General features: G+C 41.2%; 3 protein-coding genes and 1 long non-coding RNA gene across 4 annotated transcripts in view; 2 read left to right on the top strand and 2 right to left on the bottom strand.

The window, feature by feature from the left end:
* The window catches only part of LOC109398209 (mucin-19-like), a 9106-nt gene extending 8799 nt beyond the window's left edge, over positions 1–307 (bottom strand). The window contains exon 1 of the mRNA XM_062859959.1: positions 266–307. Within this exon, the coding sequence (XP_062715943.1) occupies positions 266–307 (42 nt within the window). The remainder of the gene's footprint in view (positions 1–265) is intronic.
* Positions 308–344: 37 nt separating this feature from the next.
* LOC134291777 (uncharacterized) lies at positions 345–4166 on the top strand. The gene has a single exon (XM_062859944.1). The coding sequence runs from the start codon at positions 345–347 to the stop codon at positions 4164–4166; it is 3822 nt and encodes a 1273-aa protein (XP_062715928.1).
* A 3108-nt stretch (positions 4167–7274) lies between these two features.
* On the bottom strand, positions 7275–9522 carry LOC115253802 (annexin B10-like). Its single transcript, XM_029867196.2, has 3 exons — positions 9300–9522; positions 8214–9104; positions 7275–8146 (listed from the first exon to the last, which is right to left on the bottom strand). Exons 1-3 carry the CDS (start codon positions 9315–9317, stop codon positions 8090–8092), a joined length of 966 nt encoding a protein of 321 aa, XP_029723056.2. The 5' UTR covers positions 9318–9522; the 3' UTR covers positions 7275–8089.
* A 6383-nt stretch (positions 9523–15905) lies between these two features.
* On the top strand, positions 15906–17627 carry LOC134287453 (uncharacterized). The gene is made up of 2 exons (XR_009997314.1): positions 15906–16028; positions 17395–17627. It is a non-coding gene; the product is annotated as an uncharacterized LOC134287453 (long non-coding RNA).
* Positions 17628–25000: the final 7373 nt, after the last annotated feature.

Genomic DNA, 25000 nt, shown 5'->3' with positions numbered 1-25000 from the left:
CCCTGAACAGGCCTCAAGCCGCGAACGCGAACACAAATGCTCAAACACAGTCTCGTCCTCAGTCTCAAGGACATCAATCGCAATCGAATTCTCAAGGCCAATCCCGGATGAATAATACTCAAACAAATCCACAAACACCTCCTGTCCAAAACACTTCTCCGCCACATACACGACAGTCACCTCCCACAAATACACCGACTACTTCTCACCACACTGCTACTTCACACAACATTCGAAGTCAGCGAACTACTACACTTCTGTCAACCGCGCTCGTGAAGCTCGCCGATCGCTTCGGAAACACAGTCATTGCTCGTGCATTGTTGGATAACGGTTCGCAGATATGTATGATCACGGAGAACCTGTCTCAGCGGTTGAACTTCAAGCGCTTCCATGAAAACTTACCGGTGAATGGTGTTGGTAGTGCTTCATCGGTGTCCAAACAGTCAGTGTTGGCGAGAATTCTGTCACGTTGCTCGTCGTTCGAAACTGAGGAAGTGAAATTCTACGTGCTGCCTCGGATAACGTTGAATCTGCCGCAGCAAAGCTTCGACATCAGTACTTGGAAGCTGCCGTCCGACATCTGTTTCGCTGATCCAGGCTTCCATGAGTCCAGTGCCGTAGATGCAATCCTTGGCGTGTCTGTTTTCTACGATTTGCTGATGGGAGAGCAGACAAGGCTCTCGGAATCTGGTCCCATATTGTGCAACACAAAACTCGGATGGATAGTGGCCGGAGAGATTCCAGAAACTCCTGTCACAACCCTCAGTGCAGTCACCGCTTCAGTTTCCACGGAAGAGATCCACGAGCAGCTAGCACGCTTTTGGGAACTGGAATCCTGTAAAACGAAGAGCTGTCTTTCCATCGAGGAGTCTACGTGTGAGTCCATCTTCGAGCAGACTACGACGAGAGATCCTGATGGCAAGTTTCGGGTAGTATTACCGAAGAAGGAGTATGTGCTGAAGCAGTTAGGCGAATCTAAGGCGATTGCCACCAAACGGTTCATGGGACTAGAACGTCGCTTGAACGCGAACCCGGAGATGAAGGCTCTGTACACAGAATTCATCCACGAGTATCTGCTGATGGGTCACATGAGAGAAGTCCGTGACGACGAGGAAGAGCCGAAACACAGTTACTATTTGCCGCATCATGCAGTCCTGAAACCTGACAGTACCACGACGAAGCTCAGAGTAGTGTTCGATGCGTCGTGTGCTACAGACACCGGAGTTTCCCTGAACGATACCCTGATGGTAGGACCGGTTGTACAGAGCGACCTACTGTCCATTCTGCTTCGCTTCCGACTACAACAGTACGCGATCGTCGCTGATGTGGAGAAGATGTATCGCATGATCAACGTAGCCGCAGAGGATCAACCGCTGCAGAGGATTCTTTGGCGAGAGTCCGTAGATGAGTCACTCCGAACGTATCAGCTGACGACCGTGACCTACGGTACCTCTGCCGCACCGTATCTAGCAACACGGAGCTTGAAGAGATGCGCAGAGGAGGGAGAGCAGACGAATCCACCAGTAGCCAAGGTCATCAAGAAGGATTTCTACGTTGACGACATGCTTACGGGAGCGAAGTCTGTGAAGGAAGGAATGCGGCTGTGCAAGGATGTCCTGACGTTACTTGGTTCTTTTGGTTTCAACCTCCGGAAGTGGCATTCCAATCAGCCTGCGATTCTGAAGAGCATTCCACGTCATCTGCGTGACGAACGAGAGCTGCTGGATATTGACGTGACAGCTACAGTAAAGACCCTCGGCTTAACCTGGGAACCGGCGACAGACTTGTACTGGTTCAAAACACCACGCTGGAGCCCGAAGCTTCCAGTGACACAGCGTATCGTACTGTCTGATTCCGCACGTTTATTCGATCCGTATGGTCTTGTAGGGCCAGTGATCGTGCAGGCGAAGATGTTTCTCCAAGAACTTTGGAAACGGAAGTATTCTTGGGACGAACCGTTGAGCGCAGATCTGCAATCACAGTGGCTCGAGTTCAGAACGAACTTGGATCGAATCGATGCAGTTTCCGTACCCCGCTGGATCGCATTCAGCGACAATGTGATATCATGCGAACTACACGGATTCTGTGACGCCTCGGAAAAGGCGTACGGAGCAGCAATATACCTACGTTGCGTTGCACAGGACGGAACAGTTACAGTTCGGCTGGTGATGGCTAAGTCCAAGGTAGCTCCATTGGAAGACTTGAGCAAGAAGAAGAAAAGGCAGTCAATACCCCGACTCGAGTTATCGTCAGCACTGCTATTGGCGCACTTGTACGAGACAGTAGCAGAGAGTATCCATATCCCAGCGAAGACATTCTTCTGGACTGACTCGACTATCGTGAAGTGTTGGCTTTCCTCCCATCCGTCCAGATGGCAAGCGTTCGTCTCCAACAGAGTGTCAGAGATTCAGCATATCACTCGAGAAGGCGTTTGGAACCACGTGCCTGGCGTCGAGAACCCGGCAGATGTAATATCTCGAGGTGTAACACCACTGCAGCTTGCCGAATGTTCAGTCTGGTGGAATGGACCGGCATGGCTCCAAGAAGACCCGAGTGCTTGGCCGAAGATGAGTAGCAGCCCAGAACAACAGTTTGATTCAGTAACGTTGGAGGAAAAACCGCTAGTGACAGCAGCGCTGCAGATGCTACCGCCCAGTGAGATCTTCATCCGCTATTCGTCTTTGTTGAAGCTATTAAGATCAACCGCCTGGATGCTTCGTTTTGCCAAAAACTGCAGAACTAGAAATCGAGCCTGCAGACGAAGTGGAGTCCTGAACGCGAAAGAACACGAAGAAGCTTTGATCGCATTAGTGACGCTGGCGCAGTCAGAGTGTTTCCCAGTGGAATTAGCAGATTTAGCAGCAAAGGGGCATGTGAAACCCAGTTCGAGATTGCATACGAAGGATCCGTGTCTGCGAGATGGATTAATTCGTGTTGGCGGAAGACTTCGCCATGCTCCAGTGTCGTTCAGCAGAAAGCATCCGATTGTGCTGGACAGCAATCACCCGCTGACGAAGCTGATAATGGTTGACTACCATCACAGACTGCTCCACGGAGGAGCGCAGCTGATGCTATCCTGTATGAAGGAGAGGTTCTGGCCGCTATCCGGAAGGAACCTAGCACGGAAGGTAGTGCACGAATGCGTAACCTGCTTCAGAGCTCGTCCACGAGCCCACGAACAGTTGATGGGAGACCTGCCGATGGAACGAGTGACTCCTGCTCCTGTTTTTCTTCGCGTTGGAGTCGATTACTGTGGTCCGTTCAACGTTCGTCAAGCGTCTCGTAAGACAGCACCAATCAAATGCTACCTGTGCGTGTTCGTCTGTCTAGTAGTGAAGGCGGTACACATAGAGATGGTTGCAGATCTCACTACGGAAGCATTCATAGCGGCACTGAGACGATTCGTGTCGCGGCGTGGGAAGCCAGAAGTGATCTTCTGCGACAACGCTACGAACTTCGTAGGAGCGCGTCGAGAAATCAGTGAATTGCATCGTCTGTTCCGAGCCGAACAGTTCCAGAACGCAGTTGTGACGGAAGCAGCCAGCAACTCGATTGAGTTCAAGTTCATTCCCGCCAAATCGCCGAACTTCGGCGGATTATGGGAAGCGGCCGTGAAGTCCCTGAAAGGCCACATGCGAAGAGTGATAGGGAACACCGTACTCCGTCCGGATGAACTGTTAACTGTTGTGACGCAGATCGAAGCCTGTCTGAATTCGAGACCGATCACTCCGATTAGCAACGACCATCGAGACCTGGAAGCATTGACCCCCGGACACTTTTTGGTACAGCGTCCGCTAACAGCGATTCCGGAACCGAGTCTGGATGACATCCCGGAGAACCGACTGAGCAGATGGCGCTTGGTTCAGCGTTACAGTCAGATGCTTTGGAAGCGATGGTCTACGGACTATTTGTCAGATCTCCACAACCGTAACAAGTGGACGCGAAGAAGGGATAATCTGCATATCGGAACAATGGTGTTACTGAAGGAAGATAAGCTACCGCCGCTTCAGTGGCAGCTTGGACGCGTGACGGAGATTCACCCGGGAGCAGATGGTATCATCAGGGTGGTTACCGTTCGAACGCAGCAAGGATCATTCCGTCGAGGAATCCAGAAGATATGCATTCTCCCGATTCAGGACAATCAACAGCAGGTCGAGGAAGCATAGTAGATATCAGCATCAGTACATCAGTCCGCCAAGTAGATTAAGTATTTCCGCCCCCGTTGGGGCACTTTAGGCAGCAGGCGGCACACATTTCGCCGTTGATGTCTGGGGGCGACCCTCAAGTTACGTTCATCCTGTTTTCGTATTTTGTTGGAACCTACCGCTTTGCTTTCCATCGCTAGGGATGTGAACACCAACTGTCTTCACCGTCGTCGCCGCAGCCCAGATGATCCGTTAGATGTGATGCTTCCACCGTTCCTGTTACCTGCTCAGACAACCACCAGGCTAAGTACGCCCCCATATGGGGCAACTGTCGGCATTTTGCGGTGCTTATTACCGCTACGCCACGGGGGCGACGTATAAGTTACGTTGATCCGCTTTAGTGTTTCTTCTGGATCCCAATCGCCTCGTATCTTCGACAGATCATCCGCATCCTCGTTCATCGCTAGTCATCAGTGTTCCCTAGCCCGAGAGAGATGCCCGGACACCCATACAATGTACAGTCTACCATTTTCATCAGTTCATCGTGCCAGCAGCTAGGAGCTGCGCTTCAGCTAAGTATTCATTGCCCCCACGGGGCAATTTGGCAAGCTTTGGACATTGTCTCCTCTGTAAGCCCGTGTCTCGGATTACAGCCGTATTTATCTTCGACAGGCATCGAACCGTCAGATACCGCAGTCGCCAGTGGCAAGTTCCAAGTCTACCGGACGTTGACATCAGTGCACGGATTCATCGTCTACGTGATTCGGACATCGTCATCAGTGATCAGCCGTAGGAGGACCAACCGATCCTGTCCAGTCAGTGTACAATCACATATGTATAGTGTTAGAGTAAGCGACGAATCTCAGACGAGATCGTCGAGCCGTTGTAACGAAGAGTCGAATTGTTTGTTCATTGTTCAATTGTACTAGTTAGATTATCGTTCAAGTTTGTTTGTGTTGAGTTAACTCAAGGCCGCCGGCATGTTACGTACAGTATTAATTAGATGTAAATAGGCCGATATTAGACTCATCGATCGAACCGAGTCAAATTGAGCAGAGCATGAGTACCGCAGAAACAGCTTCTCTGTTGCGCACCGCAGACCGATAGCAGTTTAGGTCGTGCAGGTAGTCCCCGATCATCGGCTTTTGAGTGCCACCGATCGCGCTGTTGAACAGCAGCACAGAAAGATCAATTTAGTTATCTCCCGTACGTCGGTCGCGCCGGCAGTAAAATATACAGTCCGCTACAGTCAGTACCGTGTTCAGTTTTTTTGTAGTTGAATACACCGCCAGTTGTGCAAAATACGAGTGTTTAAATCCAAGTCCGAAACGCTATTCCGCGAGTGAACCGTGGGGTTACTATCCGGCCAGTGAAGTTGTTTTTAGTTTATTTCGTAACACATGGAATAATCGGTTTGTTTACTTGCTACTTTCCTTGGTGTTTGACGTGTGAACAAATATTTTAGACGATTGAACATTTGCACGGTTATCTATAAAGCAATGCAAGATGCAATAATAACCTCTTCATAATCCCGCCCTTATTCAGCGTTAGTATGAGATTGGAGAAGAGCAGCTGATTGTCTCGGAGAAACACAAGGTCCACCGCGCTATTGCTCCGGTTAGCGCAGTAAAGGCAAAATACTGTGGAGGGTGCCCTGGTACTCTATAGGCTCCGTTTGCGGTTAGGTTTTTATAAGACCCCCCTAACCATTCATTCCTAGGCACGGTAAACATAAAGCCGCATAACACCTTGAATTAGGGGTCACCTGATTAGCGGACTCTTACCACTGTAACAGGCGGTCCGTAGTGCTATTCTTAGCCAGTTGAACCAACCGCTACCGACACTACACAGCTATCTACACGGAACCGCCAAACTACCCAAAATTGAGTTCTTTTGACGCAATCCCATAGTTCCGCCCAATAAGCCAAATTTGAGTAAATCGATTAAACTCACACTAGGTAAATTGCCTTTACCTCCACCAAAAAAATATACTTAAGAGTAGGTAAATTCAACCCAAGACCCCCCCTCATTCAACCCAAATTTGAGTATACCTACATTTACTCAAAATTGGCTTATTGGGCTCAAGGACCCCCATTGGGTAGACGCATCTCTGTTTGTTTTTGACAACATTGGGTAACTAGTTTATTCGATATATTGCTTTTTTTGCACCGTCTTCGACCCCCTGCAGAAATTTTTTGTCACATCACAATATGTTCCCACCAGTTTAAGCATACATTGGTTCGTTTCGCTGCTAGAAATTTTAAGCGTCGGTTACACTTTTTGGGTGGTGCATGGAATAATCGGTTTGTTTACTTGCTACTTTCCTTGGTGTTTGACGTGTGAACAAATATTTTAGACGATTGAACATTTGCACGGTTATCTATAAAGCAATGCAAGATGCAATACTCAGCTTTGAGTAAAATCGACCCAAAAATTAGGTAGTTTGATTTCTCCGTGTAGGCTGATCGGGAAAAGAAGTTAATGTTGGTGATCATCTTCATACAGGCCCGAAAAGCCGGCAAAGCATAGATATCTGAAAAAATAAGAAATTTCAGAAGGAACTCCTTGACGAACCTCAGGATGAAGGTGGCACTCGAGCACTCTGCCGTACTCTCTGGCGTCGTTAAGAAAAGAGCAAGTGCTGCGATTTGTCTCTCGCACATTTACGAAACCTCTCACTCATACGTCTCTGACTCTCGGCAAAAATGGGAGGCAAGCACTTGAGATTGTGTGAAGAACAGGCTTTTTTTCTCACCACACTGTGCATGCCGACAATCCCTGATGGAAAATTTTGAAAATCCTAAAAAAAATGTGCCAAGCATGTCCCCTCGAAGATTGTGCCAATGTTTACCGGTTATTTTTTTTAATCTGAAAATCTACATTTAACAGAGATGTGATATTTTTGTCATTTTGCAATAGACAAAAAAGTATCTATTTATGAAGAATAAGGGCTAATAACTGTGGAAGTGCTTATAGAAAACACGATGTTATTATTGTTCTAATCGATGAACTACCAGCACATATAGAAAACACTGAGAAACTTTATCTCAGTTTAGGCATAAAGCCAAGAAAAAGAAGAATAATAGTCTATACACCTAATTTACATATTTGAATGAATCATAGTTGGAGTTTGTTTTCACATTTTTATTATTGTAAATCTTTTGTTGAACAATATGTAGATGTTGAAGTTATCAGTCATTTACTAACAAAGCTGAGGACACAAAGGGACTTTCAGTTAAGGCATATACATTCTTGCATAAATAGAATTATTTAGTTATTGATAATTGGCTCGTTTGTAACCCTCTAATACCCAACCCCGCCTTTAGACGGGGTATAGTTTGAGCATTTTTGTAATTTTTGTTTCGTGAAAAATCGAATTTTTTATATTTTTGGCTGAAATTTAGGACTGTTTTGTATATCTCAAAATAGTTTTTGGTGTATTTTGAAGCGTATTTACATTTTTTAAAAATCATTGAAAAATTGATGTTTTGATCACCTTTCAGAAGTCATTGTTTATTTGATATTGAATCGCTACAATTAACATATTTTAAATTTTTCCCATATCATTCTGTCCTAGTTTAATAGTTTAAGGGAATCGAATACACTCTAAAATTATTTTCCTTAAAATTACACGAAAAATAAAATTTTCTATGAAAAAAAATTAAAATAAAATTATTTCAACAATAATCATAAAATCTCAAAATGTTTACATCTCAAAAAATTCGTACCCCAAATAGGCTTCCAGGAAAAATATAAAAGTGTGGGGATGCTTAAAAATAAAAATTAGAAAAATCAAAAACTGAAATTCACGATATCGAGAATTAAAAAGAATCATCTTCCAAAACATGTTTAAATCGATTTTAGATGACGAAAAATGATATTTAGATCAAAATCAAAAATTTGGGTATTAGAGGGTTAAAGTAACATAATTTTTGTTACGTGAACTACGATTTTCCAATAAGTGCACATAGCGTCCGTCCATAATCTCCAGATGTTTCACTCTGCAACAAAAACAGAAAAGACGTTATCATTCCATTTATGCAATAATCAACTCCCACAAAACGTCACCTTCACAGCATTCTCCAGCGTTTTGCTGTACATCCGTTCGAATTCTTGCTTGACATTCTGCAGATCGATTTCCGACCGGCAAACAACGATCCTAGTCAGCGTTGCATCGTCCGTCCCCAAACCTCGCATCGCCTCGTACAGCCGCTTGGCAAAGAACCTCGGTGGACTTCGAACGTACTCGACAATCGCACTGAGCGCCTCGTAGAACTTCCCACTCAGTTCGGCTTTCAGTGCCTGTTCGATCGAACGTTGCGTCAGCTTCTTGTACGCTTCGAACAGGACTTCCAGGTGTTCAAAGCTTGACTTTGTCAAGATCTTGCTGAATGTGGATTCTTCCGTGCCCCAACTGGCTTCACCAGCTTCGAACAGTAGTTTAGCCTGTTGGTCAGCGAGATCTTGATCTACTGCGGAAGGGGGATCTCGCGACGTTGTAAGCAGTAGGGTTAGCAAGCGCCTAAAATCTCCGGACGTTTCGGAGCAAACGTGTTCGACCAACGGTCTGTTGTACAGTTCTTCGTACAGCTTGGTGATCTGCTGCAACTGTTCACTACTTTGTGAGCAGAGTATTTCGATGAGTGTCCGCTCGTTCGTCCCGAAACCATCCATGGCCTTGAACAGCTGCAAACATTGGTAGTTCAGTGGTGGTAGCATAAGACCCAGGATAACATTTTCCAAGTTGCCGGACAGCTCTGATTTCAGATCCCGCAGGAGATCACGGCCGAGCTCTTCGCAATATTTGGCGGATATTTGCTGGCGTTGGCTGTTGGAGCGAGCACAGAGAACGTTGATGATGGCCTGTTCATCTGTTCCGAATCCCTTCATGGCGGCGCGTAAGGTGGTTGTATCGGTTAGGGCATCGAATTCCTCTGTAGGAAGGACGGTCGGTTTTGGCTGCGAATGCAAAATTGGGAATGTTTAGAAGAAGGTGAGTCGATTATTTCCTCATGCACACGAGAGTCCAATAAACCAGAATAAACAAATAGTTTCACGCATGATACATTGCCTGGCGGAGCTCTATATATAGAACAGTGATTCAAACGCTTCTCGGAAACATCTTCTTTTTCAAATGGGATCATATCTACTCACCGTATATTTTAATGGCATTTTGATTTACTTTTTAGGAAAATGATCAATCACAGTAAAGAGTCAGTGTACAGTATTGCACAAATTTTATAACGATTACAAATATGATTTCATTTATCTATTCTTCTGTATAATGCCACAAATGGGGAATTTTTCACACTGCTGTTTGAACCGAAAGCTTATTACATTGAATGAACCGTGTTTATGTCCTGCATGTGGTGAGACGTTTAACTTATTTTTTCGCGTATTTCTAGAAGCATGCGCAGAATAGAGACACGTCTGTTGGGAAACATTAGAATACAGTGGCTAAAACGCTTCGGAAGTGTATGCTTCTATACTTATTTACAATGAATATTCTACAATCATTGCAATACATTTCCATGAAGTTAAGTAGTTTCCGATGCATTGTGGATGCTCAAGATCGTTGTCAAATACCATTTTATCCTATACGTTTGTCGCATTCCCCGGCGAAATCAGAACGAATTGAATAATTCACCCGAAACCATTAGAAAGTTTTACACACCTCCATATTTTCTTTGATCAGTCTGGTCAGATTCCCAGGAAAGCCGTTGTTGTCCATGATTTTCCATAGCTTTATGCGGGCGATACTCGCCTTGAAGTTGATCGTATGTCTTCTTGAAGTCGATGAACAGGTAATCACTCGGAAGTTCTCCAATTCCAAATGGTCGCATTTCTTGTGAATGGGGCAAATTAGCTCCTCTATTGCTCCTCCGGCAGCGGTTCGATTTCCCGAATACTGACTATCAACCGGTGAGGACAGGTAGTCATTTTTTCTGGAGCCATCTTTACGGCAGTTCATTTACCTGTGTAAGTTTGTGCTCCGTTCAAAGTTTTGTTAATTGAAAATGAATCAAGTCATTAGGTCCGAAATTTACATGTGTGATTATAATTTCAGTGTAATGTTGTCAGCCGTTCAAATTGTCCATGTTCAAACCCACTTGACCTAAAAACAACCTTTAATGTGAGTAATTTTATGTTTTATGTAACAAATGACTTGACTACTCAAACTTTGTATGTAAATTGTAGTTTGCCCTGAAGATGAGTGAATAAACGCTCGAAACGTCGGCTATAATTAAAACCGTTGTTTTATAAGTAACCCGATGACCGAAAACGCGCCTGTAATTGCTAATTACCATTCAAACGGTCGTTATTCCATCAACTTTACTTACCAGCTGCATTGTTGGATTTAAGATGGCGAATGCTATTATGTTTTCAGTTCAAAACCGAATTAGCGACATTTTTTTCTTTTACTTCCGTTGTATTTGCCTTGCGTTAAACACAGGTGTACAATACAGCGCCCCACTTCCGACATTCCGCAAGGCAAAAGCAGCAAAAGTAAAAGAAAAATTGTCGCTAATTCGGTTTTGAACTGAAAACATAATCTGGTACAGTCAGTTCGCATCGTACTCTTGTGCTGTGCGGACGTAAGCTCTCTCTGCTGCAGGAAGTTTTACTACCTAAAGCAATTCAACAGTACTTCTCAGTACTACCCACAATAGCACTTTTCAGCGCTAAATTTATACCTACTGATTCCTTTTCGATCCTTGCCTGGACCCGTGCCTTCGATTATTCGTTGGACCCGTTTACGGAAGTCAAATTCCGTGAAACGGTGGTAATCCTACTTGGACACCGATTAGGGAAAAAACCTCCTGGAAGGTCGCTTCAAATTAAATCATGGTTGCATCATCGAACAAAAGGAAGGGTGAATCCTTGAATTCACCGCTTCCTTCCAAAAAAGTCGGTTTCAAAACTGTCGCTAAACGCGGCAAAGTTAGAAGGAAAGGAGAACTTTCAGCTTCTCCGCTTCCTTCTACAAAAACAATTGTTTCGGATGAAAATTTCGTTGAAATGAGTAATCCTTATGAAACGCTGAACAATTTTTCGGAACAGCAAATTGAGGATGCCTCTAGCCCAGGTACTTCAATTTCTGCTAAAAAACAACGGGTGCCGCCAATCGTGGTCAGCGTCTGTGAATTTGCTGGTTTTAGGCAGGAGATCTTGAACTCCATAAGGGGAATCAAGGTTTCCTTCCAAATTGCCAGGAAAGGAGACTGCCGCGTATTGCCGGAAACCCTGAAAGATCGGGATCTTCTTCTCAAGTACCTTACTGAGAAGAAGCATAAATTTTTCACATACGACGACAGGTCTGCACGCTTGTTCAAAGTCGTATTAAAAGGTCTCTCTAGTGATGACAAATCACCTGATGAGATCAAAACTGAACTCAACTTATTACTTGGATTCACTCCAGTCCAAGTAATAAAAATGAAAAAGAGAACCCGCTCTGAGAATCCTCGGCAGGGTATCTCTCAAGAATTTTATTTAGTTCACTTCAACAAAAGTGATCTAAATAACTTGAAATATTTGGAAAAGGCGAAGAAAATGTTTCTTGTCCAAGTGACATGGGAACATTTTCGTAAGCCTGGGGGAAATTTCCAGAACCCAACTCAGTGCCGTCAGTGCCAAGGTTGGGGGCACGGATCGAAACATTGCCACATGGATGCTAAATGCATGATTTGTGGAGGTTCTTCTCACGCCAAGGACAACTGTCCGGTAAGGGAAGATACCAGGAAGTTTAAATGTACGAATTGCGGTGGCAACCATAAGTCAAACTTTTGGGATTGCCCTATCCGCAAAAAAGTTGTCGAATCACGTGCCCGGCAGATGAATGGGAACGCTAGTCGTACCCGAAACTCTGCAGGTAGAATTTCTAACAACACAAATTCTTCCATCAACGATCGGTTGAATAATTTTCATACCGCTCGTACCTATTCGCCGGAGGTAGTTAACCACCAAACAAACCTTCGAGCGAATAATCTACCCTCCAGCAGTGGAGTGAGTAATATTTCTAATTTTGTTCAAACGAATCGAGCTACCTATGCCCATGTGGCTGCGGGTAAACAAAATTCAAATAATTCCTATCACCAAACATCAAATACGGAAAATGCACGTGATTCAGGCATGTCTGCTTCCGATTTTGACTTTTTATCTGAACAATTGCAACAAATGATTGATGCAATGTTCAAAACTCAAACTATGGCTGAAGCAGTCCAAGTTGGAGTTAAATTTACAAATAAAATAGTAATTGGATTACGTTTTGGTAATGGATCCAAATAAATTTTTGAACATTTTAAATTGGAATGCTCGTTCTCTAAATGGTAAAGAGGATGAGCTATTCCATTTTTTAACAGTTAATAATGTGCATATTGCAGTTATTACTGAAACTTATCTAAAACCTGGGTCTTCAATCAAACGAAACCCAAACTATTTTATTTATAGAAATGATCGCCTAGATGGAGCATGTGGTGGAGTTGCTATCATCGTCGACAGGCGCATCAAGCACCAAATTTTTTCATCATTCGAAACCAAAGTTTTTGAAACTTTGGGTGTTTCTGTTGAAACAAACTTTGGTAAACATACTTTCATTGCGGCCTACTTGCCTTTTCAATGCACTGGCCAGCAAATAGATTTTCTTAAATCTGATTTGCGAAAATTAACTCGCAACAGGTCCAAATTTTTCATAATTGGTGATTTTAATGCGAAACACCGCTCGTGGAATAATCTTCAGTCCAATTCAAACGGCAGGATTTTATTTGATCAGTGCTCTTCAGGATATTTTTCTATTCTATATCCCGATAGCCCCACTTGTTTTTCTTCTGCTAGAAATCCCTCAACAATTGATTTGGTCTTAACTGACTCAAGTCAGCATTGTAGCCAATTGATTACTCATGCTGACTTTGATTCTGATCATCTTCCTGTAACATTTCAAATTTCCCATGAAGCGATTTTTAATCCCATCAGCTCTACTTTCAATTATCACAGAGCTGACTGGGATACATATAAAACATACATCGATAGCCATTTAGATGTTAATGTTTCATTGGAAACACATTTTGATATTGACAATGCCCTCGAAACTTTGACTGGTACTATAGTCGAAGCTAGAAGCGCATCAATACCAAAGTGTGAAGTCAAATTCGACTCAGTTATTATTGACGACGATCTGAAACTTCTGATCCGTCTTAAAAACGTGAGAAGAAGACAATTCCAACGAACTCGAGATCCTGCTTTGAAAGTAATCTGGCAGGATCTTCAGAAGGAAATTAAAAAACGTTTCACCGAATTGAGAAACAAAAATTTTGCAAATAAAGTTTCTCAATTAAACCCCGGCTCTAAGCCGTTTTGGAAATTGACAAAAATTTTGAAAAAACCTCAGAAGCCTATTCCTGCGCTGAAAGAGGATAACAAAATATTATTAACTAATTCTGAAAAAGCACAAAAACTTGCCAAACAGTTTGAAAGTGCGCATAATTTCAGTATAGGTCTCACTAGTCCAATAGAACATCAGGTTGCCCGCGAATTCGAAAACATTCTCAATCATGAGAACAATTTCGACAATTCATTGGGCACTGATTTGGACGAAGTGAGATCTATTATAAAGAAGTTTAAGAATATGAAAGCTCCGGGTGATGACGGAATTTTCTATATTCTCATCAAAAAACTTCCAGAAAGTTGCTTATCATTTTTGGTTAATATATTTAACAAATGTTTTCAGTTAGCATATTTTCCTGAAAAATGGAAAAATGCTAAAGTTGTTCCAATTTTGAAGCCTGACAAAAATCCTGCCGAAGCTTCTAGTTATCGTCCAATTAGCTTACTGTCATCTATCAGTAAACTTTTTGAAAAACTTATTTTAAATAGAATGATGATTCATATCGATGAAAATTCTATTTTTGCCAATGAGCAGTTCGGATTCCGCCATGGTCATTCGACTACTCATCAACTTTTACGGGTAACGAATTTCATTCGTTCCAATAAATCTGAAGGTTACTCCACTGGTGTAGCACTTCTTGACATAGAAAAAGCATTCGATAGTGTTTGGCACGAAGGCTTGATCGTAAAATTGAAACATTTTAATTTTCCACTATACATTATTAAAATTATTCAAAACTATTTATCGGATCGAACACTTCAGGTAAATTATCAAAATTCCAAGTCAGATAGATTACCTGTAAGAGCTGGTGTTCCACAAGGCAGCATACTGGGACCAATCTTATACAATATTTTTACCTCCGACTTACCTGATTTGCCACAGGGATGTCAAAAATCGTTATTTGCAGATGACACAGGAATCTCAGCCAAGGGGCGAAGTTTGCGTGTCATTTGTAGTAGATTGCAAAAAAGTTTAGATATTTTTTCTTCTTATTTGCAAAAATGGAAGATTTCTCCAAATGCTTCCAAAACTCAACTTATCATATTCCCACATAAGCCAAGAGCTCTTTATTTGAAACCCTCAAGTAGACATGTTGTCACTATGAGGGGAACTCCAATAAATTGGTCGGAAGAAGTTAAGTATCTAGGGCTCTTACTAGATAAAAACTTAACTTTTAAAAACCACATAGAAAGCATTCAAACTAAGTGCAATAAATACATTAAGTGTTTATACCCACTTATTAATAGAAAATCAAAACTTTGTCGCAAAAACAAATTTTTGATTTATAAACAAATTTTCAGACCGGCCATGTTGTACGCTGTCCCAATATGGTCGAGCTGTTGCAATACCAGAAAGAAGCAACTTCAGAGGATTCAAAATAAAATTTTGAAAATGATTCTGAAGTTGCCTCCCTGGTATAGCACTAATGAGTTGCATCAAATTTCTAATATTGAAACATTGGAACAGATGTCAACTAAAATCATTGCCAACTTTCGTCAAAAATCGTTGCAGTCTTCTATTGCTACGATTAGCTCTTTGTATAATTAGTTTAAGGTGGGTTAGGGTTAGGATAAGTTGAAAAAAATGTATTTCTGACACGCAGGTGAAAAATAAAGCCTGCAAAAAATCTTAACTGCTACAGCAAATGAAATGTAATATGTTATTAATTAGTATTGATAATAGCTTAAATTTATTTCACCAAATTAGGATGATAGTGTGTTATAATACACAGAACACCTAGATTAAGTTGAAGAATGTAAAAATTGATTGAGATACTAATAAAGATTATTAAAAAAAAAAAAAAAAAAAAAAAAAAAAAAAAAAAAAAAAAAAAAAAAAAAAAAAAAAAATCTGGTACAGTCATAGCACAATCATGGGTCACCCACAATTATGGGTCAATTCCATATGAATTGCATGGTGAACTGACTGACTAATAAATGTGACAGAGTGACCCATAACTGAGCAATGACTGTACTTAGAACTTCCATGTTTCTTGACAACGACACAGCAGTCCATTTCCTCGCACTTCAGCGTTTTTTTCTCCCGACAAACCAGGGCTTCGCAAAGGCAAAGATCAACGGGGTGTCCGGGTGTACTACTGCAGCTGTTATATCCCCATGTGACCTAAGATCAGTTCTCGTACATGCTAGATTCATTATCCAGCGCACTGGTGGGATTGAGTCCCGTGGTCATCGGTGGACACTTGATCGCCTAGACTGAGGGGAATGACACTAACTGTGCTGACCAAAAAGCCGTAATTATCCGCTGTTAAGGCTAGTTTCTACTTCTAACGTATTGTGCAAAGATGGGACAAGTAATGATTCCGCTTCAAAGTTACTTGAGCAGTTCGCAGATGACAAGTAAGGAAAAGAGTGTTATACAGTCGGAACCCGCTCGTTGAGCCACAACCTCTACCCAACCAACGAATTCGATTCGCTAGTTGGGTGAAGTGACAGCAGCACAAGGGGCGTGCGCATTGTTTTTTTTTAAATCATGTTTAGGTTGTGTGTGTGTGTGTGTGTGTGTGTACAATCCATCTCCCACTGACCGGCAGTGCTTTTATGGAAGAAATTTGTTTACACATTTGTGTTTTTTTCATATTTTTACTATCAAACATATGTAAACAACTTTAATCCGGGAGATGGAAGGTGATAGCTCTATTGCAACTCCAACAACCCATTTCGAGAATGCCTGTTCCTACACGTGCATTCTGAGGTCATTTTCATGTACAATAAGCCCCGCATGATATCATCCACATATCAAATGGATATCTGAGATGAGATCATACTTCCTGAATCAAAAAACCATTTCTGATTCTGGCGCGTATTTAGTTGGTTTTAAAGGCGGTGTATATGAAACGATCTTACCAGTTCTCATTGATTCTTCTTTGCCAGTTGGGTTGATTCATTACTTCTGTGGAGAGAAAGTATCATTTTTAAATATCTGTGGGGTATTTTAGTATAATTATACTCTTATTCTTATCTGCTTTTTCTCAATTAGGTGAATTTGTGTAGATTATTGCACTATAATTCCCCACACCATTATCTTCTCTCGTTCGCAATTCTTCACACCAATTCATATGTTTCTCCTCCCGATTTATATGAATTTATTTTTGTTTTTAATTATTTTTACATTCAATTCCAGATTATTCCAAGTTTATTCATTTACAAGTTCATTTACTTACATATTTACATTATTTATTTATTACTCTACCTCTGATTCGGATTCCTCCTCACTGCCCTCAATTCTATATATTTCTTCTGCCTTTCCTTTTATTTTTTCTTTATCCTTTGCTAATTCTATCCACTCTTCTTCTGATATTCCTTGAATCATTTGTTTATCCTCTATGACTGAGTCGTTCCACGTTTTAGCCGGTCTTCCCCTTTTCTTTTTCTCGTATTTTATTTGTTGTGCAATTTTCAGTGGGTGACCAGGAGGTCTTCTTTGAATATGACCCCAGTAGCTAATTCTCATTACCCTAATCTTCTTTACCGCAGTCTTCCCCTCTAGCAATCTTGACAGTTTTACTCTTCCTCTTGGCCTATCTCTACAGTACCTGATCATTTCTTTTAAAATTTGCATTTCGTATTTACTAATCGACTTTCTGTTTCTTTTTACAAGAGCTGCCGCTTTCAAACCGTATGTTATGGCCGGAGATATTACCGTTTTATATATTAATCTCGCCAATTTCCAAGGCGGTTTGTATCGCCTTAAAAATTCAACAATAATTTTACTGCTCCTACAGCTAACTTACATCGCTTTCTTGTCGTTTGTGGTCTGTCTAACGATTTTGTCAGAAAGGTCCCTAAGTACTTCATATTTTTTACAACTTTATACTCTTCTCCATCATTTTAAAATCATGTTTAGGTTGGAAGCAAAAAGGAAAATTTTTCAATTTGTTTTACATTTAGAGCAAAACTGATACGTTTTGCAAGATACATATATGGCCAATGCGAGAAATAATTATTTTCACCCATTTTTAGTCGGTGAAGTGAAAATATAGATGTTTATGAAACCACCCGGACCGAAAGCAAGCACAAAACGCTTTCAATGATCGACAAAATAAAGATTGCCGATGTTTTGCATTTGTCTCGAAGTAATTGTACATATTCTTTTTTTAAGAAATATAAAATAGAAATTCTTCTCGATTATCAGTAAAGTTTAAGAAACCAAAAACTCATTAGCTCGCCCCTCGGAATTACAGATTGGTTGTCATTTTCAGTTTGACATTAAATTATGACATCCAGGTACTTTTTAGTTGGCTGACAGCTCAAGTAACGGGGCCCCAACTAAAAAGCCACCCAACTATTAAGCCCCCAACCAGCGGGTCATGACTGTACTCGTAACGCCTCCCGTGCAAATCAAATGGAGCTGTCACTTTTCCCTGCGGAAAAAAATAGTCCGTCCTATTATTCCTTAAGAAACGTAAAGTAGAAATTTAACTTAAGCGTCGTACTTGGGGATAGGAAACTTTGCTTATGGAGGATAACGGCAACAATCGAGAGTTACCAATAGTCATCGCGGATTGCTGACCTCGCGTTTCAACAAGCCGGCATTTGTGGAGCAATTACTCAAAATCGGAACACTCAGCCGCGCGTGTGTCACAAAAAAATAAAAAGATTAAAGTGCGTAAGCGGAAACGTTTCGATATTATGTGCCACTACGCCAACACAAATCCCTGGGGTGATGCCTACATGGTAGTCATGGCCCCCCGAGCGGTCAACTCTAAACGTATTCAGAGGTCTGCCTTGGACGTATACAGAGGTTTCGTCTAAAAATATACAGAGGTCTTCTCTAAACATATGGCACAAATTTCCCAAATAGTGGTTTCGCAGCGCGGTGTCACGAACACCAATGCAAATCTACTGGTTGAAAATATGCCCATTTGATTTTGCTGGGAACAGCTGATCTTTGTTTACTATTTTCAACCAGTAACTCAAGTGGTGTTCGTGTAATGCAGCGTGTACGTACACGCAACACTACTAAAAGCAGAAACCACTATGGAGGAGAACGTGCCTCTGGAGCCAACCTACTGATACCTGAAACATATCCAGAGGTCTGCTCTGGAAGTATCCAGAAGATTCCTTTTAAAAATATCCAGAGGTCTTCTCTAAACGTATCCAGAGGTCTAATATGAATGTAACCAGAGATTTCCTCTGGATGTAACCTGAAGTCTCCTCTGAATGTAACTCTGGCAAACCACTTGAGCGCCCAATGCGTGGCGATGCGAGATGTCGACACTCGTGCATCATCCAACATCGTGACCCAACCGCGGTATCAAAATTCGTGCTTCACCGGACATTGCGACTTCGCGACGTCGCGATGCAGAATCGCGAACGCACGTCAGTGACACGAAGGTTTGAGCTAACCAGGCTTGACAGACCTCGCGACCGACGATCGTCCTCAGTCGTATCGCAGAAACTGGACGAACAACACGTGACAAACCCAACCAGCGTCTCGGTGAAAAGCAGGAGTCGGCTGAAACATCTAGTCGGAATTTCACAGTAACCATTGGTCTGCTATGGATATAACCTCTGGATGTATCCAAAGATATCCTCTGGATATATCCAGAGGTCTTCTTTAATTGATTCCTGGAATCTCCTCTGTACACTTCCAGAGTTCTCCTGTAGACGTTTCCGGAGATGTCCACTGAATGTTTGCAGAGGTCTTCTTCTCTGGATATTCCCCAAAATCTTCTCTGGACCTTTAAACGACTGCCGTCATTTGAAGCCATATTCTGTCATAAAGTGAGCACATTGATCCACATCCTGATGTAAATCCGAATCTCGATTACTGATGTCTTTTACAAAGTATTATTATTCGCCATGGGCATACAGATTCCATGGTTCCCGGGGGATTTCAAAGAGTTTCGGTGACTTTTTAGGGGGCTTCAGAGATCTTTCAAGGGGCTTTGTGTGCGTTTTTGGGCGCCTCAGGGGGTATTTGTGGAACCCAAGTTGTTTTAGGGCTGTTTTAGGAGGTTTAATGGACGCTTCAAGGCGTCTCCGGGGGTTTGGGCGATTTTCAGGGGCGTCTCAGACCTTTCAGAGCGTTTTAGGCACATATCTAGGAGGTTTTAGGGGCGTTTCCAAAGGGTTTCCACCTTAAGGTGAATATTGCTGTGTGCGTTGAAGATGCAAACGGTGCTCAAATGCGCTCCAAACGCGGTAACACAGTGTTACCAAAGGCAACTTAGCAACCATAGTCAAAACCACCGCCAACCTAGGATTCAAAAGCTCCCACTGACATCGGGTTACTTGTTAGAATATCTTACCGCATTTGGTGCTCCCGCATTTGATATTTGCATTTCAAATGCACACAGCAATATATAACGAAGCCACACTTCAAATTTTCAAAAGCACAAATCTGAAGAATCGAGGGTTGGTTTATGCTGAAAAGTTGATCGATTGGTCACCAGCAGCGGGACACCAATCGATCAACTTTTCAGTGCAATCCGCTATTTACTTCCTCAGATTTGTGCTCTTGAAAATTCGAGGTGTGGCTTCGTTATATATTCACCTTAAGGTTCCATAGGTTGCTGGAGGGTTTAGAAGGGTTCCAGGGCAAGAGGGCACTACTACTGACTTGGAACTCTCACGAAACCACCCTAAAACCACTTAAAATCCCGTGAAATATTCTTAAAAACTTCTAAAACGTTCCCAAAACTAATCTGAAGTCGACCTCAAAAGTTGCCAACATTTTTAAAATTTCTCTGGAACCTTCTAAAAGACTTCTGAAAACGCCTGATGGTCCTTAAAACACCTCTCAAGCCCCTTCAAATGCCCTGAAATTCCCTAAAGGTCTTTTGAAAATCTCATAAAAGCCCTGAACTCTTTCGAAACATTCCCTAAACTCTATAAACCCCCTGAAACTCTTTGGAAAACCTTAAAGTACCTGAAACCACTAAAAACGTTCTGGAATCGCCCAGAATTTCTCTAAAACGCTTTTAAAGTGCTTCTATACATGTAGTATAGGTATTCACGGGAACCAGAAATTTAGTACATTTTATCCGTCGATTTCCTTCTCAATTTTGAAGAAAATATTCGTTTTTCAAGAATAATTCTGACTATTTTCTTGCGTTAGTTAAAAATCAACACCACCAGTGGCATGACGAAACAGCAGTGATGCACCGCGGTGATCTCGTTGTGTACCTACTTGTGTCCGTTCCCGAGCAAAGGCGGATAACAAAATGATAACAAGTTCTGTTACCTGGTTATCATTCGTTTGATAATTGAGTTAGTTATCGTTAAGGTTGAATTAAGAGCCAACATAACAAAAATGATAACTCAAATTTACTCCCAAATACCAAAATGATAAGAAGTTTAGTTATCATTGAGTTCAAGTTGATATTGTTGTGTGCATTCGAAATGCAGATATCAAATGCGGGAGCACCAAATGCGGTAAGATTTGCTAACAGGTAACCCGATGTCAGTGGGAGCCTTTGAATCCTAGGTTGGCCAGGTTGGCGGTGGTTTTGTCTATGGTTGCTAAGTTGCCTTTGGTAACACTGTGTTACCGCGTTTGGAGCGCATTTGGGCACCGTTTTCATCTTCAACGCACACCGCAATAACTAGTTGTGTTATATTGGGTTTCTCAAAGCTGTTTAGACTACTGTGATAATTTGAGAATCCACTGAATCATCATTTCCCAACGACAGTTCACACTAATCAAACTTATTTTGTTTACCTGTTCTGCATCCGACGCTCCTGTCATGAACTCAATCGAGCTTGTGAACGCTACTCGCTGCGAAGTCGTGTGCGAAATTCGACTGTGATAATAATGAATTTGGGCCGAGTCTAAATGGGTGCAAATGTCGCAATACAATATTTTATCCAATATCACATGTGTTATCAACATGGAAAAATACAGCTGATTGATAACAGGTTTTGTTATCATTAAGTAATCATTCAGAGCTATTTTATCGACCGAATTAGTAAAAATCTACTTTACCGACGTAGTTAGCAGTTGAAAAAAGCTTCTTTTAGTTATAACCCATGTTTTCGACTATTGCGCCCAGTGGGTCTCGAACCCTGATCGAGTGATTATCGGTCGCAGCCGGTAGCCCATATACCAACGGGACTCAGTGAGAGGGAGAATGGTTGAAGGCTACGCTTTCGTACTGCAGTCGCCTTGAAGATGGAATCTATTTATAGATTCGAGGTCCACCAGACCCTTAGTTTTGGGAAAGCTTTGAAATGTGCGTTTGGAAACTGATAACACATTTTGCTATAATTTAGTATTTTTATGTTATCGCGATAGACCAAAATTATTGATAACTAAATTTGTCATCATTTGATTATCATCAATTTGAAAAGATGATATCAAAAATAACAGAATGATAATACAGATAACACAGTTTATTATCAAAGAGATATCACTTAGTTATCCGTCTTTGCTCGGGTTGTGTGCTCGTTGGATTCTAGGAAAGTAATCTGCTCCGGAACATAACACTTTTCAACCTGTCATTTACAAACTACAGCAATTGTTTTCCACAAAACAGGAACATTTCTAATGGAAGCTTTATTCGGGTACTAAAAATACAAAGCACATGTGTTTACTACTGTGAGCACGACGCGTTATCAATAATGGCAGCGCGCGTGAATGATTGCTGGGGTTCCTCGATATCGTGATTTGAGATCCTGGTTTTGGTTGCGTTACTAAACGAGCTACGAGACTGAAAAGGCGTGAACTGTGTTCCTAATTTTTGGATAAGTTATCGCGAATACTGGATTATTGAGTCACGTTTACGGGAACTAAATAATGTTTATGATCGACCTGTCCGTTCTGTTATCCATGATTTTTTGTTCAGAAATATCGGTACGGATTTTTTCGCATGACCACTGAAAAGCTCCTGAAATACCTTAACCCTCTAATACCCAACCCCGCCTTTAGACGGGGTATAGTTTGAGCATTTTTGTAATTTTTGTTTCGAGGGAGATAAAAAATTTCATATTTTTGGCTGGTATTTAGGACTGTTTTGTATATCTCAAAATGGTTTTTGGTGTAATTTAAAGCGTATTTACATTTTTCAAATATCATTGAAAAATTGATGTTTTAGTCACCTCTTAGAAGTCATTGTTTATTTTGTATTGAATCGCTACAACTAACATATTTTAATTTTTTCCCAAATCATTCTATCCTAGTTTAATAGTTTAAGGGAATCGAATACTCCCTTAAATTACACGGAAAATAATATTTTCTATGAAAAAAAAAAATATTTCAACAATAATCATAAAATCTCAAAATGTTTTCATCTCAAAAAATCTGTTCCTCAAATAGGCTTCCAGGAAAAATATAAAAGTGTGGGGATGTTCAAAAATAAAAATTAGAAAAATCAAAAACTGAAATTCATGAAATCGAGAATTGAAAAGAATCATCTTCCAAAACATGTTTAAATCGATTTTAGATGACGAAAAATGATATTTAGATCAAAATCAAAAAGTTGGGTATTATAGGGTTAAAATCCTATGAAACGGTACTGAAACCCTTTGAAACGCCCTGAAGTGCTCTAAAACGCTCCTGAAACTCTTCAGAAATTTCCTGAGAAGCTCGCGGAACCCTCTTTTAAACTCCCTGAAACGCTCTCAAATCTTCCTAACCTAATATCCCCTGAATCGTCACTGAGACCCATTGAAATGCCCTGGAATCCCCTAAAATTCTCCATAAATACCTTTAAATCACTACTAATGCCTTTCTGAGTTCCCCTGCAACGCTCCTGAAACTCCCCTTACACAATTTTTAACGCCCAGCAATGTCCCTAAAATCCCTTAGAACGTCCTGAAGCCCCTTGAAATGCCCTGAATGCTATATTCTGCGTACACTGCCTAGTAAGGATGTTAGGGTCAATATGACCCAGGCAGGCACGCTGAACGTGCACTACGCCATCGTGGTGAGAAAACCCTTACATCTTAAGAGGATTAAGGCTCAAACAACCATCATTCAGTCATCAGCAATCATCAATTATTCAAAAGAAGTTTGCTTCCTCTAAGTCACAAAACCGTAATTGAAAATTATTTCACTGTTATCCAGATGATGGCCAGAGTGCAGTGATACTTTTTTATTAACCTTTAAAGGATGTGGACAACTTTTTTGCATAGTTTTACTTATAGTCTTTGACCCAGTGGATAGCTTTTTCAACACCAATATGTTTTTATCAAGGGGATTGGTTGTGCTATAATATGCATATATGGAGATTATGTTGTACTAGAACATTTTGGAGATATAGCTGCAAATGTAGTGTACACCACTTGTTCTTCACTTGATTCCGCGTTTTATTTCTATGTACATGTGATATATTTCAATGGAAATTGCACAATAGTCTTTGTTTGGGTTGGGGCTGTTAGATAGAAATGTCTTATGTCTTTTTACAGATGTAACATAGATCTCCAGGTTATCCAAAACGTCAAGAAGTTTCGAACTTTGTCTACTGAATACAAATTGTTGTGTTTACTTTTTAAATCACTTGAACTTGATGAATTAAATTCAAATATACATTTTGAAACATGAAATGATAGTAGTCATGAACTGTTGAGTGCCGGCTACAACTGCTTACGGTTCCAGCGAGCTGGAAAAACCATCTATTTCCAATACAGTTGGGCCTAAAATACTATGCCAAACGACCATTATGAAAAACAACTATTATGCCAAAAGACTTTATCCCAAACGACTTTTTGCCAAACAAGTGGTTTTTGGTTTTGCTTTTTGTTTTTGGTCCAGTTTATATACTAATTGTTTTCATGGTCAAAACTGTAACCGACCTTTTTTTTCTATGTATTTATACACAGCTGTAACAGTTTTAACATGCTTTATCGCTTCCAGAAAGTAGTCGGCACAACCACGGCATCCCACAATAGCAGGGAGAAAATGTCATCAATGCTCTCGCTTATCTTATCAGCCGGGAAGAAGATTCCTTGCATTGTATACTGTTAACGGCAAACACTATTAGCAAAATAAATATGATTTCACTACTTCTTTTTTATCGGTCATTGTGATCAGATAAGTTTTGATTTCGGATGTCACCGTCAACATACACAATCTGATAACAACGGTTTCATTTGTAAGGCATTTTATTTATTCGAATCGAACAATACACACAATAAATAACACGTACTTGTCGTCCAAGATGCTAATCACTGATTACATTTTTGGTGGTCAATTGAGTTTCATTTCTAATTTTGTTTTTCATTTACTGAAACGAATTATTTTTTCGGGCTCTCAATAGAATGAGAGAATGTGCCATCAGAACCATGGGTTAAAATACTCCAGCTAAAAACGGAAAAAGATTCATTCCCATTAACATATAGGTTCTTGGCACTTGTTTGTCGACTGCATTTCAATACGATTGAATGTCATAAGCATTTCTTAAAATTACTTCTTTTTAAAAGACACATTCATTAACAAATATGAATATTTTTTCATTGAGGTTCAAAGTTGACTTCAATCACTGCACTGTGGCTTTTAGGCATCTCCAATC

Source organism: Aedes albopictus, chromosome 1 (assembly GCF_035046485.1).
Source record: "Aedes albopictus strain Foshan chromosome 1, AalbF5, whole genome shotgun sequence".
Taxonomy (NCBI): Eukaryota; Metazoa; Arthropoda; class Insecta; order Diptera; family Culicidae; genus Aedes; species Aedes albopictus.
Note: the sequence above shows the minus strand (reverse complement) of the source record. Positions and strands in the feature narration are given on the sequence as shown.

Bases quoted from the DNA above. Each gene is read 5' to 3' on its own strand.
- LOC115253802 (XM_029867196.2), bottom strand. The intron at 8,147-8,213 runs GTGACGTTTTGT...TTTTTGTTGCAG, and splicing joins CGCTGGAGAATGCTGTGAAG to AGTGAAACATCTGGAGATTA.
- LOC134291777 (XM_062859944.1), top strand. From the start codon at position 345: ATGATCACGGAGAACCTGTCTCAGCGGTTGAACTTCAAGCGCTTCCAT.